General features: G+C 42.7%; 1 protein-coding gene across 2 annotated transcripts; it reads left to right on the forward strand.

Moving 5' to 3' along the window:
* Nucleotides 1–1153: 1153 nt before the first annotated feature.
* Nucleotides 1154–20420, forward strand: mrpl1 (mitochondrial ribosomal protein L1). 2 transcript variants are annotated; one of them, XM_080756661.1, is made up of 10 exons: nt 1154–1201; nt 3175–3262; nt 4981–5257; nt 8712–8795; nt 11307–11378; nt 14490–14601; nt 16162–16262; nt 17199–17280; nt 20114–20262; nt 20319–20417. In XM_080756661.1, exons 1-9 carry the CDS (start codon nt 1171–1173, stop codon nt 20224–20226), a joined length of 960 nt encoding a protein of 319 aa, XP_080612787.1. In that variant the 5' UTR covers nt 1154–1170; the 3' UTR covers nt 20227–20262; nt 20319–20417. The 2 variants fall into 2 exon arrangements, with proteins under 2 accessions (XP_080612787.1, XP_080612786.1); XM_080756660.1 differs by having other exon boundaries at nt 20114–20420.
* Nucleotides 20421–20969: the final 549 nt, after the last annotated feature.

The raw sequence follows: 20969 nt of genomic DNA on the forward strand, positions 1-20969 counted from the left end.
AGTGTCTCATTGGAGGCAGGGTGGGGTTCAGTGTCTTGCCCAAGGACACTTCCACATGTGGACAGGAGGAGGAGCCCGGGATTCGAACCGCCGACCCAGGGAACACTGGACGACCGACCCGCTCTACCTCCTGAGAGCCACAGCCGCCGTTTGCTACTCCATATATGGATATGTTACCAACATATCCAAGTCTGACGTCACAAACTCCATATATGGAGACATAACAGACATTTAGAGATGACATCATGTAGGAGTTAGAACTCCATATATGGACATAGAGTAGTATCGATATATGGACGACATAGGACCCTATATCTTACCCCTTACCTGGGCGGCGGTGGCTCAGGGGTAGAGTGCCTGGATGGGAACCGCAAGGTTGCCAGTTCGAACCCGGGCTCCCCCAGAGTTACTGTCGAAGTGTCCTTGAGCAAGACACTGAACCCCTAATTGCTCCCGATGTGCTAGTTGGTGCCTTGCATGGTTTCCGCTGCCATCGGTGTGTGAATGGGTGAATGTAATGCACAATCTATGTAAAGCGCCTTGGATAAAGGCGCTATATAAATGCACCATTTACCATTTACCATTTTACCTCTACACTTGTCTTATTTGCCTTTTTTTTTTTACTATTTTTTAAAAACATTTTAAAATAGTACAAATAGCCGATCTACAAGCTATAACGACGTGTTGATGTAGATCGGCTAGTTGAACTTTTTTTTAATTTTTTTTAAATAGTAAAAAATGGCAAATAATTTTAGGGATAAGGGATGACGTAAGATGATAATCCATATATGGACATATAGTCTATTATCCATACAGTATATGGATATATAGAGTATATTATCCATATGATATGATGAGTTCTTCTTGGCATGATGTAGCATAATTAATACACTGGCATCATCATTGTGACGTGTAAGCATCCAGCCAGCTATATTTACACTGGTTAATAACCTTGAGTTCAGATGCAGGCAGTATGTATTTTATTTTCCTCTTTGTAGATGATTGTTTATTTATGGTTTTGTTTTATATTAGCGACGCGTAGTGTGTGTGTGTGTGTGTGTGTGTGTGTGTGTGTGCGTCCCGAGTCCTCAGTATAGGGCGGAACCATTGTGGAACTGTTTGTTTCACCTCTTCGTTTCTACACGGAGCCTGTGCTGTGTGTGCACCAACATGGCGGCCTGCGCAAGGAGTGTTCTGAGAGGTCAGCTGTTTGTTTATGTTTCTGTATTATTTCAGCACATTTAATACATACCATGTCATCACTATTATAGTGACACTATATATATACATACATGGCATTTAATACATACCTTGTCATCACGCGAGGCTGTCGCTTGTCCAATAGAAGTGACGAGCAAGCGACGCCATCACTGCTGGTGTTTAGCCTCATTCTTAGCTCTGATCCATATACATCTACTGCTTCTACGATTCTGCCCTGCGCAGTACAAGGCTATGGGACTTACAATCGAAATCAGACCAGCCTCTCCTCTTTGGCCTAAATAAAAAGAACGTTTTTTCTACTCACCAAAACAAAGGCGGGTTGTGTCAATAGAAAGACTACTTTCCTTAGTGGAAGCACTCTGAGCCCCCCACCAGTGCCGGTTCTAGGCCTTTTGAGGCCCTAGGCAACATATTATACAGAGCCCAAAATGTTTATAAACAAATCACAAATGTTTATAAACAAATCACAAATGTTTATAAACAAATCACAAATGTTTATAAACAAATACCAAAATGTTTATAAACAAATCCCAAATCCCTTGGTCCTACCCCCCCGACCATGAGACTTACTACAGGTAAACTGGTAGTGGTCCTACCCCCCCCATGAGACTTACAAATCCCAAATGTTTATAAACAAATCCCAAATGTTTGTAAACAAATCCCAAATGTTTATAAACAAATCCCAAATGTTTATAAACAAATCCCAAAATGTTTATAAACAAATCACAAATGTTTATAAACAAATCACAAATGTTTATAAACAAATACCAAATCCCTTGGTCCTACCCCCCCGACCATCAGTGCCGGTTCTAGGCCTTTTGAGGCCCTAGGCAACATATTATACAGAGGCCCCCCCCCTCCTGCTTTGCCACGCCGGATAAAAATTGTAAATTTACCATGAAAATGCTTCAATCTGGTGCACTTTGAGATCAAAATTAAGAAGCTAGGTGGGGGCCACATGTGGCCAGTAGCCCATGTAAGGGATACATGAAAAAAAAAAATCTTCTCCCTGTGACGAGGCCCCCTCAGTGGTTGAGGCCCTAGGCGACCGCCTAGTTCGCCTATGCCTAGAACCGGCCCTGCCCCCCACCACACGTATAAACGGTACTTTTTCCACGGCTCAGAGTGTTTCCACTAAGGAAAGTAGTCTTTCTATTGACACAACCCGCCTTTGTTTTGGTGAGTAGCAAAAACGTTCTTTTTATTTACACTAAAGAGTAGAGCTGTTTCTCCTCAGACTTCAGGGTGCGTGTGTGACTGTGTGTGTGTGTGTGTGTGTGTGTGTGTGTGTGTGTGTGTGTGTGTGTGCGTGCTAGTGTGTGCGAGTTTAAAGATCTATAAGGGTCCATTTGGTTACTAACCCTTGGTTACTAACGCTAATCCACGCCTTTGTTTTCTCTCGGCTTGACTACTGCAATGCACTTTTTTCAGGACTGCCTAAGAAAACAACTGACAGATTACAACTTGTCCAAAATGCAGCAGCCAGAGTTTTAACTAGAACTAAGATGAGAGAACATAATTATTACTCCAGTTTTGGCTTCACTGCACTGGCTTCCGGTTGTTTTTAGGATTGATTTTACTTGTTTATAAACCCCTCAATGGTCTCGCACCTTCCTACCTACATGACTGCCTGCCCTAAATATGTCCCAAACCGCCCCCTAAGGTCTTCCACTGCTGGCCTGCTCGCTTTGCCTAAAATAAATGGCAACTAAAAAATACGGGGAAGCAGCTTTTTGCTTCTACGGGCCGTCGGCATGGAACAAACTCCCACTGTACCTTCGTCAGGCAGCCTCTGTAGACATTATTAAAGCTCAGCTCAAGACCCACTTCTACAACATTGCTTTTAATTGATCTTTTATTTTTTTGTTATTCATGTCCTCACTGTATTGCATTACTGCTTGTTTTTTTAATGTCTTTGCCTTGCTTTTCTTTTTCCCCCCCCTCTCTTCTTAGGGGGGTTCCAGAGCGCTGCTGGGGGTCCCAGCATGTTGGCGAGGCGTCTCCTGACGAGGGTCCCCAGCAGGACCTTTGCTGCTGTCAGGTGAGTCATTCTACCGTTCCTCCTCCTTTCCCTACAAAATAAAACGCTTATACCTTTAACCCATTCTGACCTGAGATCAGATTCATACGAGGTTTCCACTGGACACACACTGGTCTGATTAACCCATTCTGACCTGAGATCAGATAAAAAAAATGTCAGTCGTTCTTCGATTTTTCAAAAATAGCAGACCTACAAGCTCATAGCGCGCCACTCTGTGGCGCGCTATGAGCTTGTAGATCTGCTGTTTTTCAATAGCTAAAGCATAACATGATGCTATAACACCAAAATGGGTTCCCGTTCAGAATGGGTTAAAGCAGTGTTGTTTTCGTCGACTAAAACTAAGACGAAAAATGTTCGTCCACTACCTTTTTCCACTGAAGAAAACTAAATGGAAACTAAAACTACGTGCTATGGTGACTAAAACTAAGACTAAATATACTGACGACAAATAAAAACTAGACTAAAATGTTAGGATCTACAAGCTCACAACGCGTCGCAGCTTGTAGATCGGCTATTTTCAGCAAGCGTAAAATGAGTCATTATGACGGCAACAAGGCACGCCACAAAATACATTTTAGTCGACTAAATCACCTGTAGATTTAGTCGACTAAAATCTTATGACATTTAGTCGACTAAAACTAGACTTAACGCTAATACATTCCAGGTGACTAAAATGTGACTAAGTGAAAACTATTCAGGAGACTATGACTAAAACTAAAATAGAAATTTGCTGCCAAAAACAACTGCTTTCAAGAACGGAACACCAATACACCGATTTCAGCTGCCGGCTCTCTTTTTTGCCTTGCATATTGTACAGAGCAGTGGTTCCCAAAGCGGGGTCCGTCCGGGGACCCCCAGGGAGTTCCAGGGGGTCCCCAGCAGGGGAACACACCCCCAAAACTGTCAGGATGTAGAAGACCATTTATAGAATCTGATCTCAGGTCATAGAATGGGTTCAAACCCAAACAATTAGTAAAAAATAGAACCACAAAACGCGTGTTAGAGATTAAACAAAAAAATAACAGCCAGAACCAGCAACTGCATTTACTTAATCACATGTGAAAAATGTGGTTTACAATATGTCGGAGAAACGGGTAAAACAATAGTTACTAGGCTGGGACGACACAGATACAATATTAAACAATGCCAAAAAGACAACCACAAGATTTGTGCAACATTTCATGGCACACGGCATTGAAGCTCTAAAATGCGCTGGACTTCAACACAATCCTAACTGGACAGTTTTAGGACAAAGACGTTTTAATGAAAAACAGTGGATTAACACATTTAGTACCGGAACTGCATCAAAATAAAGGCGGGAGTCAATGACAAGCTAATAGTTTCACAGAGCGTTAGCATACGGCAAGCGAAAAGCGAAATGCCAAAAAAAAAAAATTAATTATTCTGAATATTATTATCTCGCCCCGCGTCATATGGACGTCGCTAGGACGTCCACAGACGTCTAAGGCACCTCTCGGTTCCAATCCTTATGACGTTTCAGGACGTATTATGTACAAAATGTGAACCTCAACACGGATTTTCCTGGAGGCTTAAACATGCCTAAAATCAGATCTTGAACACTACAAAACTTAAACTCAGGATTAAACTGGAGAAATCTAAAAGTGATTGGATCAGACTTCCTTCGGATAACATGGCGAATGCATTTATTCCACTGAAGTTGTTTAATTCCCCCCACTTTCCCCCCTCCTCCCCCTCAGAACGGCGAGGAAGTTCAGGAAAGAGGAGGTGAAGGAGCCCGTGAAGAAGCCGACGGAGCGAGTGGTGCGGGCGGACGATAAGGACCGCCACAAGCCGTACGGGAAGACGGCCTGGCTGCCCGCGGACGACGTCTACGTGCGGCGGTTCTACCCGCGGGACGTGTACGAGGCGGGCGCGGCCGTGGACCTCCTCCACGCCTTCCGGGCGCTGGACTTCACGGCGCCGGACCAGGCCGTGCTCCTGGACCTCAGGCTGGACATGAAGCTGCAGAAGAAGGTTTTTGATCCGTTTATTTGTTGTTGTTTTTCTTTCACACTGCGTGACTGTAACGTCAAAAAGGGACACTTCACCCTTTTTGCAAAAGAATATATGTTAATGACGTTTAGAAGCTTTAGATCACTTTCCTGGGGGTCTTTATGTGTGTAATATGTGGTTTTAGATATTTTTGATTGTAGCAGTGAGCCTGTGGTCTCTGATGTCATGGACACTGGTCTCACTACCTTCCTGGACTACAATTCCCATAATTCTTTGGTGCACTGCTCCTCCTTGTGGATAGGGGGGAGAGCTGTCTTACTGAGACAACATGTAGTCCAGGAAGGAAGTGAGCCCAGTGTCCATGACATCAGAGACAACAGGCTCACTGCTACAATCTAAAATATCTAAAACCACATATTACACACATAAAGACCCCCAGGAAAGTGTTCTAAAGCTTCTAAACGTCATTAACATATATCTTTTTGCAAAAAGTGTCCCTTTAATTTTTATTGACAGAAGAAAAGACACAAACAAAAACTCAACTAACAAGACAATATGGGAAAGAAAAAGGACAAAAAGTAAAAGAAAAAAGGCTGCATTTTTCATATTACAATAAACATTCAATGAAATCCTATTGCAATATCGCTATAGGCTGAGAGAAGAGATTCCACTTTTCCCATTTTTTTATAGAATTCATCCTCTTGTAGTCTCAGTATGAATGTTAGTTTTTCCATAGAATACTACAGTTCCTCAATAATGTCCATCCATTGATCTTTCGTTGGTGCGTGACTGTAGTGTTTTTTAACCCATTCTATGACCTGAGATCAGATTCCAGTGTTGGGCAGTAGCTAGCTACAAGTAGCGAAGCTACAAAGCTTACTACATTTATCAGTAGCTTGACGGTAGCTTCACTCCTTTTGAACCAAGTAGCGTTTTTTGTAGTGTAGCTATTTTTAGACCCAAGTAGTGACGTAGCTTTCAACAAAAGCTACAAAGTTACAAATTTACTGTTAAATAAAGTTTTGTGGGGGGAAAAAATCCCTGGAAAGAAATCCATGATTGGTTGGTTTAGATAAGAAGAGTCTGACACAAACAAACAGGCCACCCGCATTCTCTAGTCCAGGTGTTCCCAAACTTTTTTGGACCAGGTACCCCTTTTGGGGTAGATATTTTTCCAGGTACCCCCTCATCCTCGCAACACGGATAACAATATATTTACAACCACAAGCAGTGTTTCCTGCAGGAAAAAGCTTTGGCATGGTGCTGGGCACAGGCCGCAATTTTGATTAATTAATTAATTAATTAGATTAATACATTAAGATTCATTTGTATTATTGCTCTTGTATTGCTATTGGAGACACTGGGGGGACACTGGGGGACACTGGGCAGGCACTGAGGAGGCACTGGGTAGACACTGGGGAGGCACTCAGGGGCACACTGGGGAGGCACTGGAAAGGCACTCGGGGGGCACACTGGGGAGGCATTGGGGAGGCACTCGGGGGGACACTGGGGAGGCACTCGGGGGGACACTGTCTAAATGTATACGTCTAAATGTAGACGTCTAAATGTGTACGTCTAAATGTAGACGTCTAAATGTGTACGTCTTCTATTATGGGGGTCCCTGGCATATCTTTTCAAATGGGGGTCCACAGGCTATGTAGTGTCAATTTGGGGGTCCTTGACATGAAAAAGTTTGGGAACCACTGCTTTAAACACTTTAGCACTTTATGAACATGAACAAAATAGATGGGTCCCCCCTGGAACTCCCTCAGGTACCCCTGGGGGTCCCCGGACCCCACTTTGGGAAACTCTAGTCTAAATCCCTGTCTCTCAGCTGGTGCGCAAATGGCTAGGCTGTGGCAATAATAATAATTTAAAAAAAGAACAAAAAATAACTAAAATCGTTCATTTTTTGGAACCATGAACTTTAGTTCAAAATGTTGAATTATTAACTGAATTAGTTCCTTTAAAAAAAAATAACTGTGAACTGAACTATAGTTAATAAAAAAAATAACTTTCCCAACACTGAACACATGAATCAGCCACACCGCAAGGTACATTAATACAAGTAAATGTGAAAAAGTTGACACCAAAAGCCAGACAGAGGGCTTGTTTCCAGTTTGTTTTTTAATAAACAACAAAACTCAGCATTTTTGCCTGCCTATTAGGCTATTTGTTCGGTGGAAACTTGATCATGAAGTTGATAAAAAATATTAAAAAAAAAAAGTAGTGTCCATGTAGCTAGCTACTTTTGCCATGTAGCTTATAGTGTAGCTTGCTATAATTATCTGGGGATAGCTTTGTTGTAGTTGAGCTATATTTAATAGAGAGTAACTGGTAGTGTAGCTTACTCCATTTTCCAAGTAGCTTGCCCATCACTGTCAGATTCATACGAGGTTTCCACTGGGACACGCACACTGGTCCGATTAACCCATTCTGACCTGAGATCAGATTCTAAAAAAATGTCAGTCGTTCTTCGATTAAAAAAAAAATAGCAGACCATCTTGAATCCCTTTATTTTATAATCTTTTGTAGTAATAGTACAACATAAACATTACAGAGACTTTAGTTGTCACTGTACTACTACAGTTGTCGTGTTGCACACATGCTCAAAATAACTCTTATTTGCGCCGCCCTCGCTGAAAACAATGTATTTCCAACTCCAGCTCGTCTCAGTTCAGGCTTCATGAGCAGCGCTGGGTTTCTGCCCCCTCAATGTCCTAACTCTTCTATTAGATGGCTCTGGGTTTCTGCCCCCTCAATGTCCTAACTCTTCTATTAGATGGCTCTGGGTTTCTGCCCCCTCAATGTCCTAACTCTTCTATTAGATGGCTCTGGGTTTCTGCCCCCTCAATGTCCTAACTCTTCTATTAGATGGCTCTGGGTTTCTGCCCCCTCAATGTCCTAACTCTTCTATTAGATGGCTCTGGGTTTCTGCCCCCTCAATGTCCTAACTCTTCTATTAGACGGCTCTGGGTTTCTGCCCCCTCAATGTCCTAACTCTTCTATTAGATGGCTCTGGGTTTCTGCCCTCCTCAATGTCCTAACTCTTCTATTAGATGGCTCTGGGTTTCTGCCCCCTCAATGTCCTAACTCTTCTATTAGATGGCTCTGGGTTTCTGCCCTCCTCAATGTCCTAACTCTTCTATTAGATGGCTCTGGGTTTCTGCCCCCTCAATGTCCTAACTCTTCTATTAGATGGCTCTGGGTTTCTGCCCTCCTCAATGTCCTAACTCTTCTATTAGATGGCTCTGGGTTTCTGCCCCCTAAATGTCCTAACTCTTCTATTAGATGGCTCTGGGTTTCTGCCCCCTCAATGTCCTAACTCTTCTATTAGATGGCTCTGGGTTTCTGCCCCCTATATTGTGTGTATACTGTATATATAAATGTATGTGTGTATGCACATCGTAAACCAGAATTAAAAATGACATTCCTCTCATTTTTACCTTTATTTTATTTTTTTATTGTCTTTCAGAAAAAAGTGGATCCCTTCGTCGGCACGGTGCACTTACCACACCCCATCAAGAAAGACACCAACAGAGTTATCGTTTTCACAGAGGTATGTGGGGTCCGGGGGGCCCCCCCAGGGGGTCCATGAGGGAGTTCCAGGGGGTCCGAGGGCCCCCAGGGGGTCCATGAGGGAGTTCCAGGAGGTCCGGGGACCCCCAGGAACCCCCTCTTCTTGAAATTAAACGGGTTGAGAGTCACTGCTAGAGGCGTAAGAAATATTCTGATATGGGGGTCCCTCCCTGGCATGTATTTTCAAATGCACTTTTCTGTTTGTTTGCACACATTAAGGAGCATTTGGTTTAAAGTATTTTACAAGTGTATATGGCAACATTTTGGATTCTATGATGTTGAGGGGACACGGGAACTCGATGCAACTCACAACGTGTACAAGACCAGATATTGCCCTGCACTGACATCCAGAGATGCATTCAAGACAACCATCCCCATTCCGAACACACCGGACAGCTGCCCATGCACTCTGAAAAGGCGACTAGAATTACGAAGTCCATCGGCACTTTTATTGCTAAGGATTTACGTTCATATTCGGTCGTGGGGAGCGACCGTAGACTGTAAAAAATAATGACAAAGCGTTCGCCGGGTCTGTGATATCGACGTAAAATGAAGCCTGTCAGTCCTTGAACTGTAAGTCGCCATCTTTCTAGATCCGTTTGGGCCCAGCTGGCCCATTGGCTGGCCCAGACAACGAGGCGGGACTTCCCCCCCCTTCTTCTTCCTTGGTTTTTATTTTGACTCGAGCGGGGGGGGGGGGGGATCTGCAAGCTACTCTGCTATTTTTTTTTTTAATCGTGAAAATATTTATTTCATAAAACTGGAGGATTTAGAAGACTAAAGGTCATTACACACTGGCGAATTGGCGACGCGAATTGGCGACGCGAATAATTCGCATTTTTTTTAAACCAATTGAAGTCAATGGAAGCTTCCACATCAGTGGCGAATGTGCGAAAATGCGACAGTTTTCGCTCTTTATTTGTTCGCTCTGGTGTCGAATTTTGCAGACATTCGCAGGCGAAATTCAACGGCTCTGACCAATCAGAATGCAGCCCAAACTTGTTGCTGTGTATAAACAGCGGCGTACCGTACAGTAGCTGTCAACAGAGCAGCCGCCGGTCCGGTTACGCAGGTCGGGATAGCACAGCAGCACACTGTTGCACACCTCCCCTCCTACAACTCTGTTGGGTGTGTGTGCGCTCGCGTGTGCATGCGCATTGCGCGAGCGTGCGTGCGTGCCGTGGACATGGCACATGGGTGTGCAACAGAGCAGCCGTCGGTCCGGCTACGCAGGTCGGGATAGCGCAGCGTGGACATGGCACATGGGTGTGCTAACAGTAGGGGAGAGCCGCCACGGATGTAACATTTTGCACGTTTCATTTTTTTACTCGGAGATCCGTTTATCTACATATGTAATATTTTCAGGCAACGGACCTACACTTGTCTGCTTCCATAAACCACTTTTTATTTTTCAATTGATCAAACAGCTCGGGAGTTATTAAACCGAAAGTGGACGCTGTTCCAGTGTTACATTTGTTGCGCCTGTCGGACTAATTGTAACAGCATGGAGTATAAATGTAACAACGCTAAAAAAACACCATTAAACATATCGTTTTCAGCTTAAAGCAATTATATTTCATTGAAGCAACTCCTTAGCATTGTTTTCATACCATGGATGTGATAAGAAAATGTATCAAACATATTGGGAAATATTAAATAGTATCGGGTGTACCAGTTTGGGCTTTTTTTTCAGTTCAATGGGGAAATACATTGATTAAACAAACGTTTGATTGATTGAGTTGTACAATGTTATACAACCCTAAACTAATTTTAGAATACACTACACAATACAATACAATTTTAGAACATATAATATTGGCCAATATGTCAAATATGTAAATATTACTTATAATGGCATTGAATGGAAGCGGACCATTTGTAACACATGTTACAATTGACCCTCCCTCCGAAGTTTTCTTTGCCGTTGCTTACAGACCAGAATGAACGTGAATTCCGTCTAAACACGATGCAAACTAATGAAGAAGCATGAAGACATCCATGTGGATTTTTATTCACCAACACCAAAGAAAAATATATAAAAAAGTTAAAATGACCAGTGAACAGGCTCATCAAAAAGCTAAGATCTGCACTAGGCTATTTCTACTGTGCAGACCCGTTTTTGACCCGAAAATAAAGACTTTATAACCGGAATATATGCCCACATGCACGGGCGCGGCCGGTACCAATTGTATACCTATGTGGGCCGGTACGAATTAATTGGACCCCTCCATCTGTGAAGTACTGGATACGGGGTTATTAAAGAAAGGATACCAAAGCGGGAGGGGGAGGAGAGGAGAGGAGGAGGGAGAGGAGAGGAGCTATAATCGCACAATACGCGTCGCATAGATGTGTACGGTGTATAGCCAAACGCGAATAAATTCGCCGGGCAAATATTTCGCATTTTCAGATCGCTTATTCGCATCGCGTCGCTAATTCGCCAGTGTGTAATGACCTTAAATGTGTTTAAATGAAGGACATGTTTTCTCGGTAGGATCCTGATCAAGTCAAAGTGGCCCAGGAGGGCGGAGCCACTGCTGTGGGAGGAGCCGAGCTTATACAGCAGGTGAGGTCACAACTCTAGACATCTAAAGGTAGACGCCCCCTTTCCGCCTCTGGAGCCTATGTCATGATTATGATGTCATGATTATGATGTCATGATTATGATGTCATGATGATGATGTCATTGCTCTGGAGTGTATGTGTGCTCCAGGGAGGGCAAAACATTCCCAGAGATTCCTTGAGCAATTTTACAATTTACAATTTATTCATTTATCAGACACTCTTAATCAATTTATTAATCCAGGGGTAACCAACCAGGGGTTCGCGAGCTACCAGTAGCTCGCGGGAACCTTTCAAGTCGATCCCGAAGTGTCAGACTGACGGGCAGCCAGCCATCACTGCCAATACACAGCAGAATGTCGTTCGCAAAAAAGAGCAGATCTACAAGCTAACAACGTGTCGAGGCTCGATGCATTTTAGCTTAAAGATCTGTTCCCCTTGCTTCCACCGCACCGCCCTCGGCCTGCCCCCTCTTAGCACTCTGTGCTCATGTGCTGTGTCCTGTGTGTCTGTTGTTCCCTCGCAGGCAGCACAGCGTCAGAGTGAACGCAGTATGATGGCGTCCCCGACACGTTGAATACTAAACCTATTTGTAAAGTTTGAACGCCAACTTTTAACCAAACGTGGGAGAAACACTGTGCACGGCTGCACGCACAAATAAAGAGTGCACTCGCGCACGCACATGACGGATTATTATCGATCAAAACAATCCTTAGCGTCGCTTAAAAGCATGTGTTGCACAGCATGAATGATAAGTAATCACCGACCTGGCTGGATAAATATCACTATGACAAAGTGTCAAAATGTTTAGTGCCGCTGTCAAAACATGACGTGTACAGTGAGAGTTGAAGATTCTAACTATTGGAACAAGAAAGCCACAGTTTTGAATGCATGGGTCCTAGACAGGGCTTGACGCTTAGCTCATGGATGCATGGATGATAGACAGACTATCCGTTTTTATCCTGCTGTTCTATCATGGGATATTCGATGCAGGGCAAGATGCTCGATTGTGAATTAAATTGTAACATTCTCCTTGGCTTTGACTACTTCAGACAGAACATCTGACACACAGCTACAGTAGACTATTCATTTACTAAGCTGGTAACTTACTCGGCTGCCTACCGTTGCTCGTTAAGCAGGTCACACAATGGATATGGACCACTGATATTTATCCAGCCAGGTCGGTGATTACTTATCATTCATGCTGTGCAACACATGCTTTTGTAAGCGACGCTAAGGATTGTTTTGATCGATAATAATCCGTCATGTGCGTGCGCGAGTGCACTCTTTATTTGTGCGTGCAGCCGTGCACAGTGTTTTCTCCCACGTTTGGTTAAAAGTTGGCGTTCGGGGCATGGTGGCACAGTTGGTAGTGCTGTCGCCTCACAGCTAGAAGGTCCTGGGTTCGATTCCCGCTCGGGGCACTGTGGGTGCTGGCGGCGTGTTTCCTCCTCCGCGTCATCAGTGCCCATACCCGAAGGCGGGGTCGGCGAAAGGGCCTTTCTGTGTGGAGTTTGCATGTTCTCCCCGTGTCCCCTAGGGTAGGTACCCTCACAAAAACATGCAGTAATCCTGGTCTCTAAACTGCCTCCCCCTGGCCAGCCGGGGCGCCTGATGGAGGGGAAAGGAACTGGTTGGAATAACGTGTTCCTTTCACGCGCTAAGTCCAACCAGGGAAACTCCCCCCTGTCAGGTGTAAAGGAGCAACTTGGACACTCAAGCATGAAGGAAGCATGAGTTAAGTCCGTTGCTCTCCCCAGGTTGGCGGAGGGTGTGTAGAGCCCAGGATCACAGTAGATGATTGACACAGGGGCGAAAAATGGGTTACAAAATCGTGGGATAAAAAATATATTAAAAAAAAAAAAGTTGGCGTTCAAACTTTACAAATAAGTTTAGTATTCAACGTGTCGGGGACGCTATCATGAACTCGTATGACTGACTCACATCTTAATGACACCCTCAGACTGGCAATCACTAAATATGAACCAGATTTCAAAACGCTTGCAGATAAAGTGCAGTCACAGCAGTCTCATTAAAGGTGGGCTGACCCTGAGAGTATGTCACCATATCTGTGCAAATATATATGGTCATGTTATGCCTATGTCATTTGAACATCTGCCAATGTGAATATTCATTGAAATGAGAAGCAAAATATTGTGCTGTAAAAGCAATTCATGTCCTTTGCATTTTGTTTTATTTAAAAGAAACTCAACAAAGAAGTTTATTTGTATTTCTGTCCTAATATTTTTTATTTCTTTGTCTTAATATTATTTGACAGTGATAATATAACTTACTATAAGTATTTATTCTAATTTAAGCTTTAGTCTTTGTGTGGATGTGTGCACATGCATTGAGCCTGTCAGAAATAGCAAAAAAAACAAGTGTTTTTTCTAACACGTTTTAGTGGTAGATCTTGGCTTACAATTGGGAATAAAATGGGCTCTTGGGCTTGAAAAGGTTGGTTACCACTGTCTTAAAGGATCAGATCTTATGTCCTTCTCTGTGTTCTCCAGATCTTAGACGATCAGATCTTATGTCCTTCTCTGTGTTCTCCAGATCTTAAAGGATCAGATCTTATGTCCTTCTCTGTGTTCTCCAGATCTTAGACGATCAGATCTTATGTCCTTCTCTGTGTTCTCCAGATCTTAGACGATCAGATCTTATGTCCTTCTCTGTGTTCTCCAGATCTTAGACGATCAGATCTTATGTCCTTCTCTGTGTTCTCCAGATCTTAAAGGATCAGATCTTATGTCCTTCTCTGTGTTCTCCAGATCTTAAAGGATCAGATCTTATGTCCTTCTCTGTGTTCTCCAGATCTTAGACGATCAGATCTTATGTCCTTCTCTGTGTTCTCCAGATCTTAGAGGATCAGATCTTATGTCCTTCTCTGTGTTCTCCAGATCTTAGAGGATCAGATCTTATGTCCTTCTCTGTGTTCTCCAGATCTTAAAGGATCAGATCTTATGTCCTTCTCTGTGTTCTCCAGATCTTAGACGATCAGATCTTATGTCCTTCTCTGTGTTCTCCAGATCTTAGACGATCAGATCTTATGTCCTTCTCTGTGTTCTCCAGATCTTAGACGATCAGATCTTATGTCCTTCTCTGTGTTCTCCAGATCTTAGACGATCAGATCTCAGCAGATTTCTACCTGGCGGTTCCAGAGATCCTCCCTAAGCTGCAGCCGCTGAAAAATAAACTGCGCAAGAAGTTTCCTAAGGCCAAAAGGGGTACGTGTGTGTGTGTGTGTGTGTGTGTGTGTGTGTGTGTGTGTGTGTGTGTGTGTGTGTGTGTGTGTGTGTGTGTGTGTGTGTGTGTGTGTGTGTGTGTGTGTGTGTGTGTGTGTGTGTGTCCGTTCTAATTAAATAATTAAACTCATTGTCAACATTTTACTATGTCATTAACCCATTCTGACCTGAGATCAGATTCTAAATTTTTCTACATCCTGACAGTTTTCTGAAAAAGCCTATGTTTCTGTGTCAGTCGTTCTTCTTAGATTTTTCAAAAATAGCAGACCTACAAGCTTGTATTAATAAATGTATATTTACCCTATATACATTTATATATTTATTACCTATACATATTTATATACAATTTGTACCATTTGGGAAAACGACCGAATGGGACATTTTGCATAATGAGTACTTCCTACTTTTGATACTTTTAAGTATATTTTTTGATGCCAGTACTTTTGTACAAGTACAAGTAGTAATTCTGGACTATTACTTGTAACAGAGTATTTATCTATTGACCCCAGGGGGGGCAGTCAGACAGATATTTTGTGAAGCCACTAAGGAAATGAAAGTTCATATAATGGCCTGTTGTGGCGCTGTCATTGGACCCAGAAAAACCCATAGCCCCATAGAAGTCCATGTATTTGGGCCCAACTTCACCTAGACTGTATTACCTTAATAAACATGGTCATGAATACTTTCTGCTTCCAGTCACTAGTTTAAAGTCTCATTTCTAATGTCATAATATTCTTTTTGGAAAATGATGGTCCCATTTATTTAAAAAATGACCATAAAGTCGCGCATGTTCTGAGGGGCGTGGCTACCGTTACAGTCTATGAACGGGATCCCCCACCCACTCGAGTCAAAATAAAAACCAACGAAGAAGAAGGGGGGAAAGTCCCGCCTCGTTGTCTGGGCCAGCCAATGGGCCACCTGGGCCCAAACGGATCTAGAAAGATGGCGACTTCCATTGCAAGGACCGACAGGCTTCATTTTACGTTCCTGGGAACGATTCTACACATCTACAAACCTCCCCGGAAGCAAAGATTTGAGTTAAAAACGTTCAACTCTGACAGAATATTATATTATTGCAAATTTGCGCCCACATTTTCATGATTTTTTTTTCTCGAAAATAGCAGATCTAAAAGCTCGTAGCACGACACAGAGTGCTGATAACTTGTAGATCTGCTATTTTTCAATAGCTAAGTTAACCCATTCTGACCGGGAACCCATTTTGGTGTTAGTATCATGTTATGCTTTAGCTTTTGAAAAATAGCAGATCTACAAGCTCATATCGCGCCACCGAGTGGCGCGATACGAGCTTGTAGGTCTGCTATTTTTGAAAAATTCGAAGAACGACTGACATTTTTAGAATCTGATCTCAGGTCAGAATGGGTTAATCAGACCAGTGTGTGTCCCGTGGAAACCTCGTATGAATCTGATCTCAGGTCAGAATTGGTTAACCACTGCTGGAAAAACGATGATAATCACAAACTAGTCAAACTGCTAACCATGCTCTGTCTCTCTCTATGTCTCTCTCTCTCTCTCTCTCTTCAGGCTCTGTAGGGATCGACATTCCCAGGATGATGGCGGTGTTCACATCGGGACACGAGTACGCTGTGGAGAGGGACTGTTACGTTGTGACACAGATAGGAACGGTATGTCTGTACAATGTGCAAGGAAGGGAAGAAGCCAGCTGGCTTATTGGGAATCCTCTCCTGAAGGAAGAGGTCATTGGTTTAAACAGATTAAAACTTCATAAAGAACAGTAAGAAAGTCTTCAAGTTGTCAAAGGGGGGGCAGCTGTGCAGTAAATAAATAAAAACACAGACTGCACAAAAAACAGAAATAAACAATACAACAACAAAACACACAAAAGAAAATATAACACATCAAGGTAAAACATGTAAACTACAGAGAGGGAAAAATAAGATATTTCTTTAGATGTTTTTTGAATATTGGCCTAAGGATAATGAGGATTTAAGTGAAGCATCTATAGGGAGTTCCATAGATGAGGGCCTCTAAATTTGATGAAAGATTGATGTTTGGACGTGCGACAATAGGGTCATTCAAAACCATCTCTTTGCCTTGTGTGGGGTAGGAGTGAATGTCTGAAGTAACACGGAAGAAATTGTGAAAAGAAGACGGAAGGTCTTGTTCACATTTTTTTTAATTTAAACATAAATAAACAGGTCTGAAAAACGTTTACTTTGTCAATGGGTAATAGTGAATATTTACTAAAGACATGTCCAGGGTTAAGAGCGTCTGTGGTTGTCTGTTGTTGTTCCAGTTGGACATGGCCGGGGTTAACCCATTCTGACCGGGAACCCATTCTGGTGTTAGCATCATGTTATGCTTTAGCTATTGAAAAATAGCAGATCTACAAGCTCATAGCGCGCCACTGAGTGGCGCGCTACGAGCTTGTAGGTCTGCTATTTTTGAAAAATCGAAGAACGACTGACATTTTTTTAGAATCTGATCTCAGGTCCGAATGGGTTAATCAGACCAGTGTGTGGCCAGTGGAAACCTCGTATGAATCTGATCTCGGGTCAGAATGGGTTAAGAGCGTCTGTGGTTGTCTGTTGTTCTTCCAGATGGACATGTCCAGAGAGAAGCTGTTGGAGAACCTGCAGGCGGTCGTGGTAGACGTGTGCAAACACCGGCCGGACACCTACGGTACGTGAGAAGTGGTGAAGTGGTCCTTTAATAATAATAATAATAATAATAATAAAACTTTATTTGTATAGCACCTTTCATGACATGAAATGCAGCTCAGAGTGCTTTACAGAACAATGGAGAATAAAAAAAGAAAAGCAAGGCAACGACATTAAGAACAAGCAGTAATGCAATACAGTGAGGACATGAATAACAAAAATAAAAAATAAAAGATCAATTAAAAGCAATGTTGTAGAAGTGGGTCTTGAGCTGAGCTTTAAAAATGTCTACAGAGGCTGCCTGACGAAGGTACAGTGGGAGTTTGTTCCATGCCGACGGCCCGTAGACGCAAAAAGCTGCTTCCCCGTATTTTTTAGTTGCCATTTTTTTTGGCAAAGCGAGCAGGCCAGCAGTGGAAGACCTTAGGGGGCGGTTTGGGACATATTTAGGCAGGCAGTCATGTAGGTAGGAAGGTGCGAGACCATTGAGACCAATGCTGCTGCCAGATTACTCACCAGGTCAAAAAAGTCATGTCACATCAAACCCATTCTAGCCTCACTGCATTGGCTCCCAGTACAGTACAGAATACATTTCAAAATCCTCACTTTCACCCACAAAGCACTCCACGGCCTAGCCCCTGCCTACATCACCGAACTGATTCAACCCTACACAAACACACGTTCACTCCGATCAGCCGATCAGCACCTCCTCGCGGTCCCCAGGACCAGATTAAAAACAAAGGGTGAGCGAGCCTTTGTAGTGACAGCCCCTAGGCTGTGGAACGCCCTCCCCCTGGACCTAAGAACTGTCCTTTCTGAGGCCTCTTTTAAGGCCCTACCCTAGATAGCACTTCTGTAGACTTAGATAGCATTTGAAACAGACTTATAGCATGTTATGTAGACAGCACTATAATTGCATTGTATATAGTCATAGCACGCCATAGTACATATGTATAGCATAGTAGTATATATGTAAAGTTTATACGTATACATTTCATTATATAGATATTCCACTGTTACTTTCTTAGCTTACGCATGTTTCATGATGAATGTTTTTATGTGATGTATTCCCATGCTTTTGTTCTTGCTTAATGTAAGTCGCTCTGGATTAAGAGCGTCTGCTAAATGCCTAAATTGTAAATTGTAAGAAACAATTGAAAACGTACATGTTCAGACAGGCTTTTGGTCACCTATAACACCTGACTTTCTACTGTTTGTGTTTTTATCTGTGTGTTCTTATTGTCCTTTTGATGCTATGTTTTCACTGTTTACTCTGTGATAATGGCTGCCTGCTGTTGTTATAGTTGTTTTATTTTTGTACTATTGTAAAGCACCCTGTGCACTCGTGCTGAGAAGGGTGCTATATACATAAAGGTCATTCATTCATTATAGACAAGTAGAATAATTTTAAAATCAATCCTAATGACAACCGGAAGCCAGTGCAGTGATGCCAAAACTGGAGTAATAATTATGTTCTCTCATCTTAGTTCTAGTTAAAACTCTGATTGCTGCATTTTGGACAAGTTGTAATCCGTCAGTTGTTTTCTTAGGCAGTCCAGAATAAAGTGCATTGCAGTTAAATCAAGCCGAGAAAAAACAAAGGCGTGGATTGGCGTTTTTGCATCGTCCAATGACAAATAGGCTCTGATTCGTGCAATATTTCTAAGGTGAAAAAAGGCAATCTTGGTAACATGATTAATGTGTGAATTAAAATTCAATTCAGAATCAATCATAACCCCCAGGTTCTTTACTGTACTGTTACTTTCTACAGTCAGGTTACCAAGTCTTATTATTGATTCTTTCTGCTCACTAGAACCGATTATGAGAACTTGTGTCTTATCCTCATTTAGCTTGAGAAAGTTCTGCCTGGCCAGGGTAGATACTGCACGCAGTACTGGTGGCCAACCACTAGGTGTCCTCCTACCACTGCCAGACACCAGGGTGTAAAATGTCTGTGTGTACTAATTATATTGTATAAACATACTCTACGCTACTAATGGGTTAATTATATTGTATAAACATACTCTACGCTACTAATGGGTTAATTATATTGTATAAACATACTCTACGGTACTAAAGGGTTAAAATACTGTTTTATTGAACTGGTTATTTAATTATTAACCCATTTAGACCTGAGGTCGATTCTAAAAAAAAGAAAAATGTCTTTTAAATCCTGACAGTTTTCTGAAATGTCAAAAACCTTTTTCACCTCTTTTAGTAGTCTGGAAATAACAGCCAATTCTCTCTCTCCCTCTCTCTCTCTCTCTGTCTCTCTCCCTCTCTCTCTCTCTGTCTCTCTGTCTCTCTCCCTTTCTCTCTGTCTCTCTGTCTCTCTCTCTCTGTCTCTCTGTCTCTCTCCCTCTCTCTCTGTGTCTGTATCTCTCTCTCTCTCTCCCTCTCTCTCTCTCTCTGTCTCTCTCCCTCTTTCTCTCTCTGTCTCTCTCTCTCTCTCTCTCTCTCTCTCTCTCTTTGTCTGTATCTCTCTCTCTCTCTCTCCCTCTCTCTCTCTGTCTCTCTCCCTCTCTCTCTGTCTCTCTGTCTCTCTCTCTCTCTCTCTCTCTCTCTGTGTCTGTATCTCTCCGTCTCTCTCTGTCTCTCTCTCCCTCTCTTCCTCTCTCTCTGTCTGTCTCTCTCTATGTCTCTCTCTCTGTCTCTCTGTCTCTCTCTCTCTCTGTCTCTCTCTCTCTCTCTCTCTCTCTCTCTCTCTGTGTCTGTATCTCTCTCTCTCCCTCTCTCTCTCTCTGTCTCTCTCTATGTCTCTCTCTCTGTCTCTCTCTCCGTCTCTCTCTGTCTCTCTCTCTCTCCCTCTCTCTCCCTCTCTCTCTGTCTGTCTCTCTATGTCTCTCTCTCTCCAGGTCATTTCATAGAGAGGGCCATCATTTCAAGTCGAACCAGTGAAGCTCTTTGGTTTAAGAGTGAAGACGTTTTGCCGCCACCGCCAGAAAATGACAAACCCATTCTGACCTGAGATCAGATTCTAAAAATGTTCTTCTACATCCTGACAGTTTTCCATTCTGACCTGAGATCAGATTCTAAAAAGGTTCTTCTACATCCTGACAGTTTACCATTCTGACCTGAGATCAGATTCTAAAAATGTTCTTCTACATCCTGACAGCTTTCAGAAAAAGCTATGTTTCTATGTCAGTCATTCTTCGATTTTTCAAAAATAGCAGATCTACAAGCTCGTAGCGCGCCACCGAGTGGCGCGCTACGAGCTTGTAGATCTGCTATTTTTCAAGAGCTAAAGCATAACATAGTGCACACACACCAAAAGGGGTTCCCGCCGGCCCACAATGGGTTAAATCAGTGTGTTCACATTTTGTACAACCGTTGCATGAAGTAAAATAAAGTGATAATAATTAATGTGACCGACGCTTGTCTTAATGTCTTTCCGTCAAGTTTTTGTAATGTAACAATAAGTCCTAATCAGCCTTCTTATTCATTTATGCCTTTTGAAATTTGTCGTTCTCAAGGTGGCATAACAATCTAATATTTTATGCTTAAGCGTTTAGATTTATCCCTTTTGGCGCAAAACAGTTTCACTCAACATCCACCTGTTTAGAATTTGCACCACTCCAGGAGGCAGCAGGAGCTTGCATAACTTCTTTTTTTTAATATAATTTTTATCCCACGATTGGTTGTGTAACCCATTTTTCACCCCTGTGTCAATCATCTAATGTGATCCTGGGCTCTATACACACCCTCCGCCAA

Source organism: Protomyctophum bolini (genome assembly GCF_963924005.1).
Source record: "Protomyctophum bolini genome assembly, chromosome: 22".
In the NCBI taxonomy this organism is placed as follows: domain Eukaryota; kingdom Metazoa; phylum Chordata; class Actinopteri; order Myctophiformes; family Myctophidae; genus Protomyctophum; species Protomyctophum bolini.

Excerpts from the sequence above, each read along its gene's own strand:
- mrpl1 (XM_080756660.1), top strand. The coding sequence starts at position 1,171 with ATGGCGGCCTGCGCAAGGAGTGTTCTGAGAG. Across the intron at positions 5,258-8,711 it reads ACATGAAGCTGCAGAAGAAG|AAAAAAGTGGATCCCTTCGT; the intron begins GTTTTTGATCCG and ends ATTGTCTTTCAG. Across the intron at positions 17,281-20,113 it reads ACACCGGCCGGACACCTACG|GTCATTTCATAGAGAGGGCC; the intron begins GTACGTGAGAAG and ends CTCTCTCTCCAG.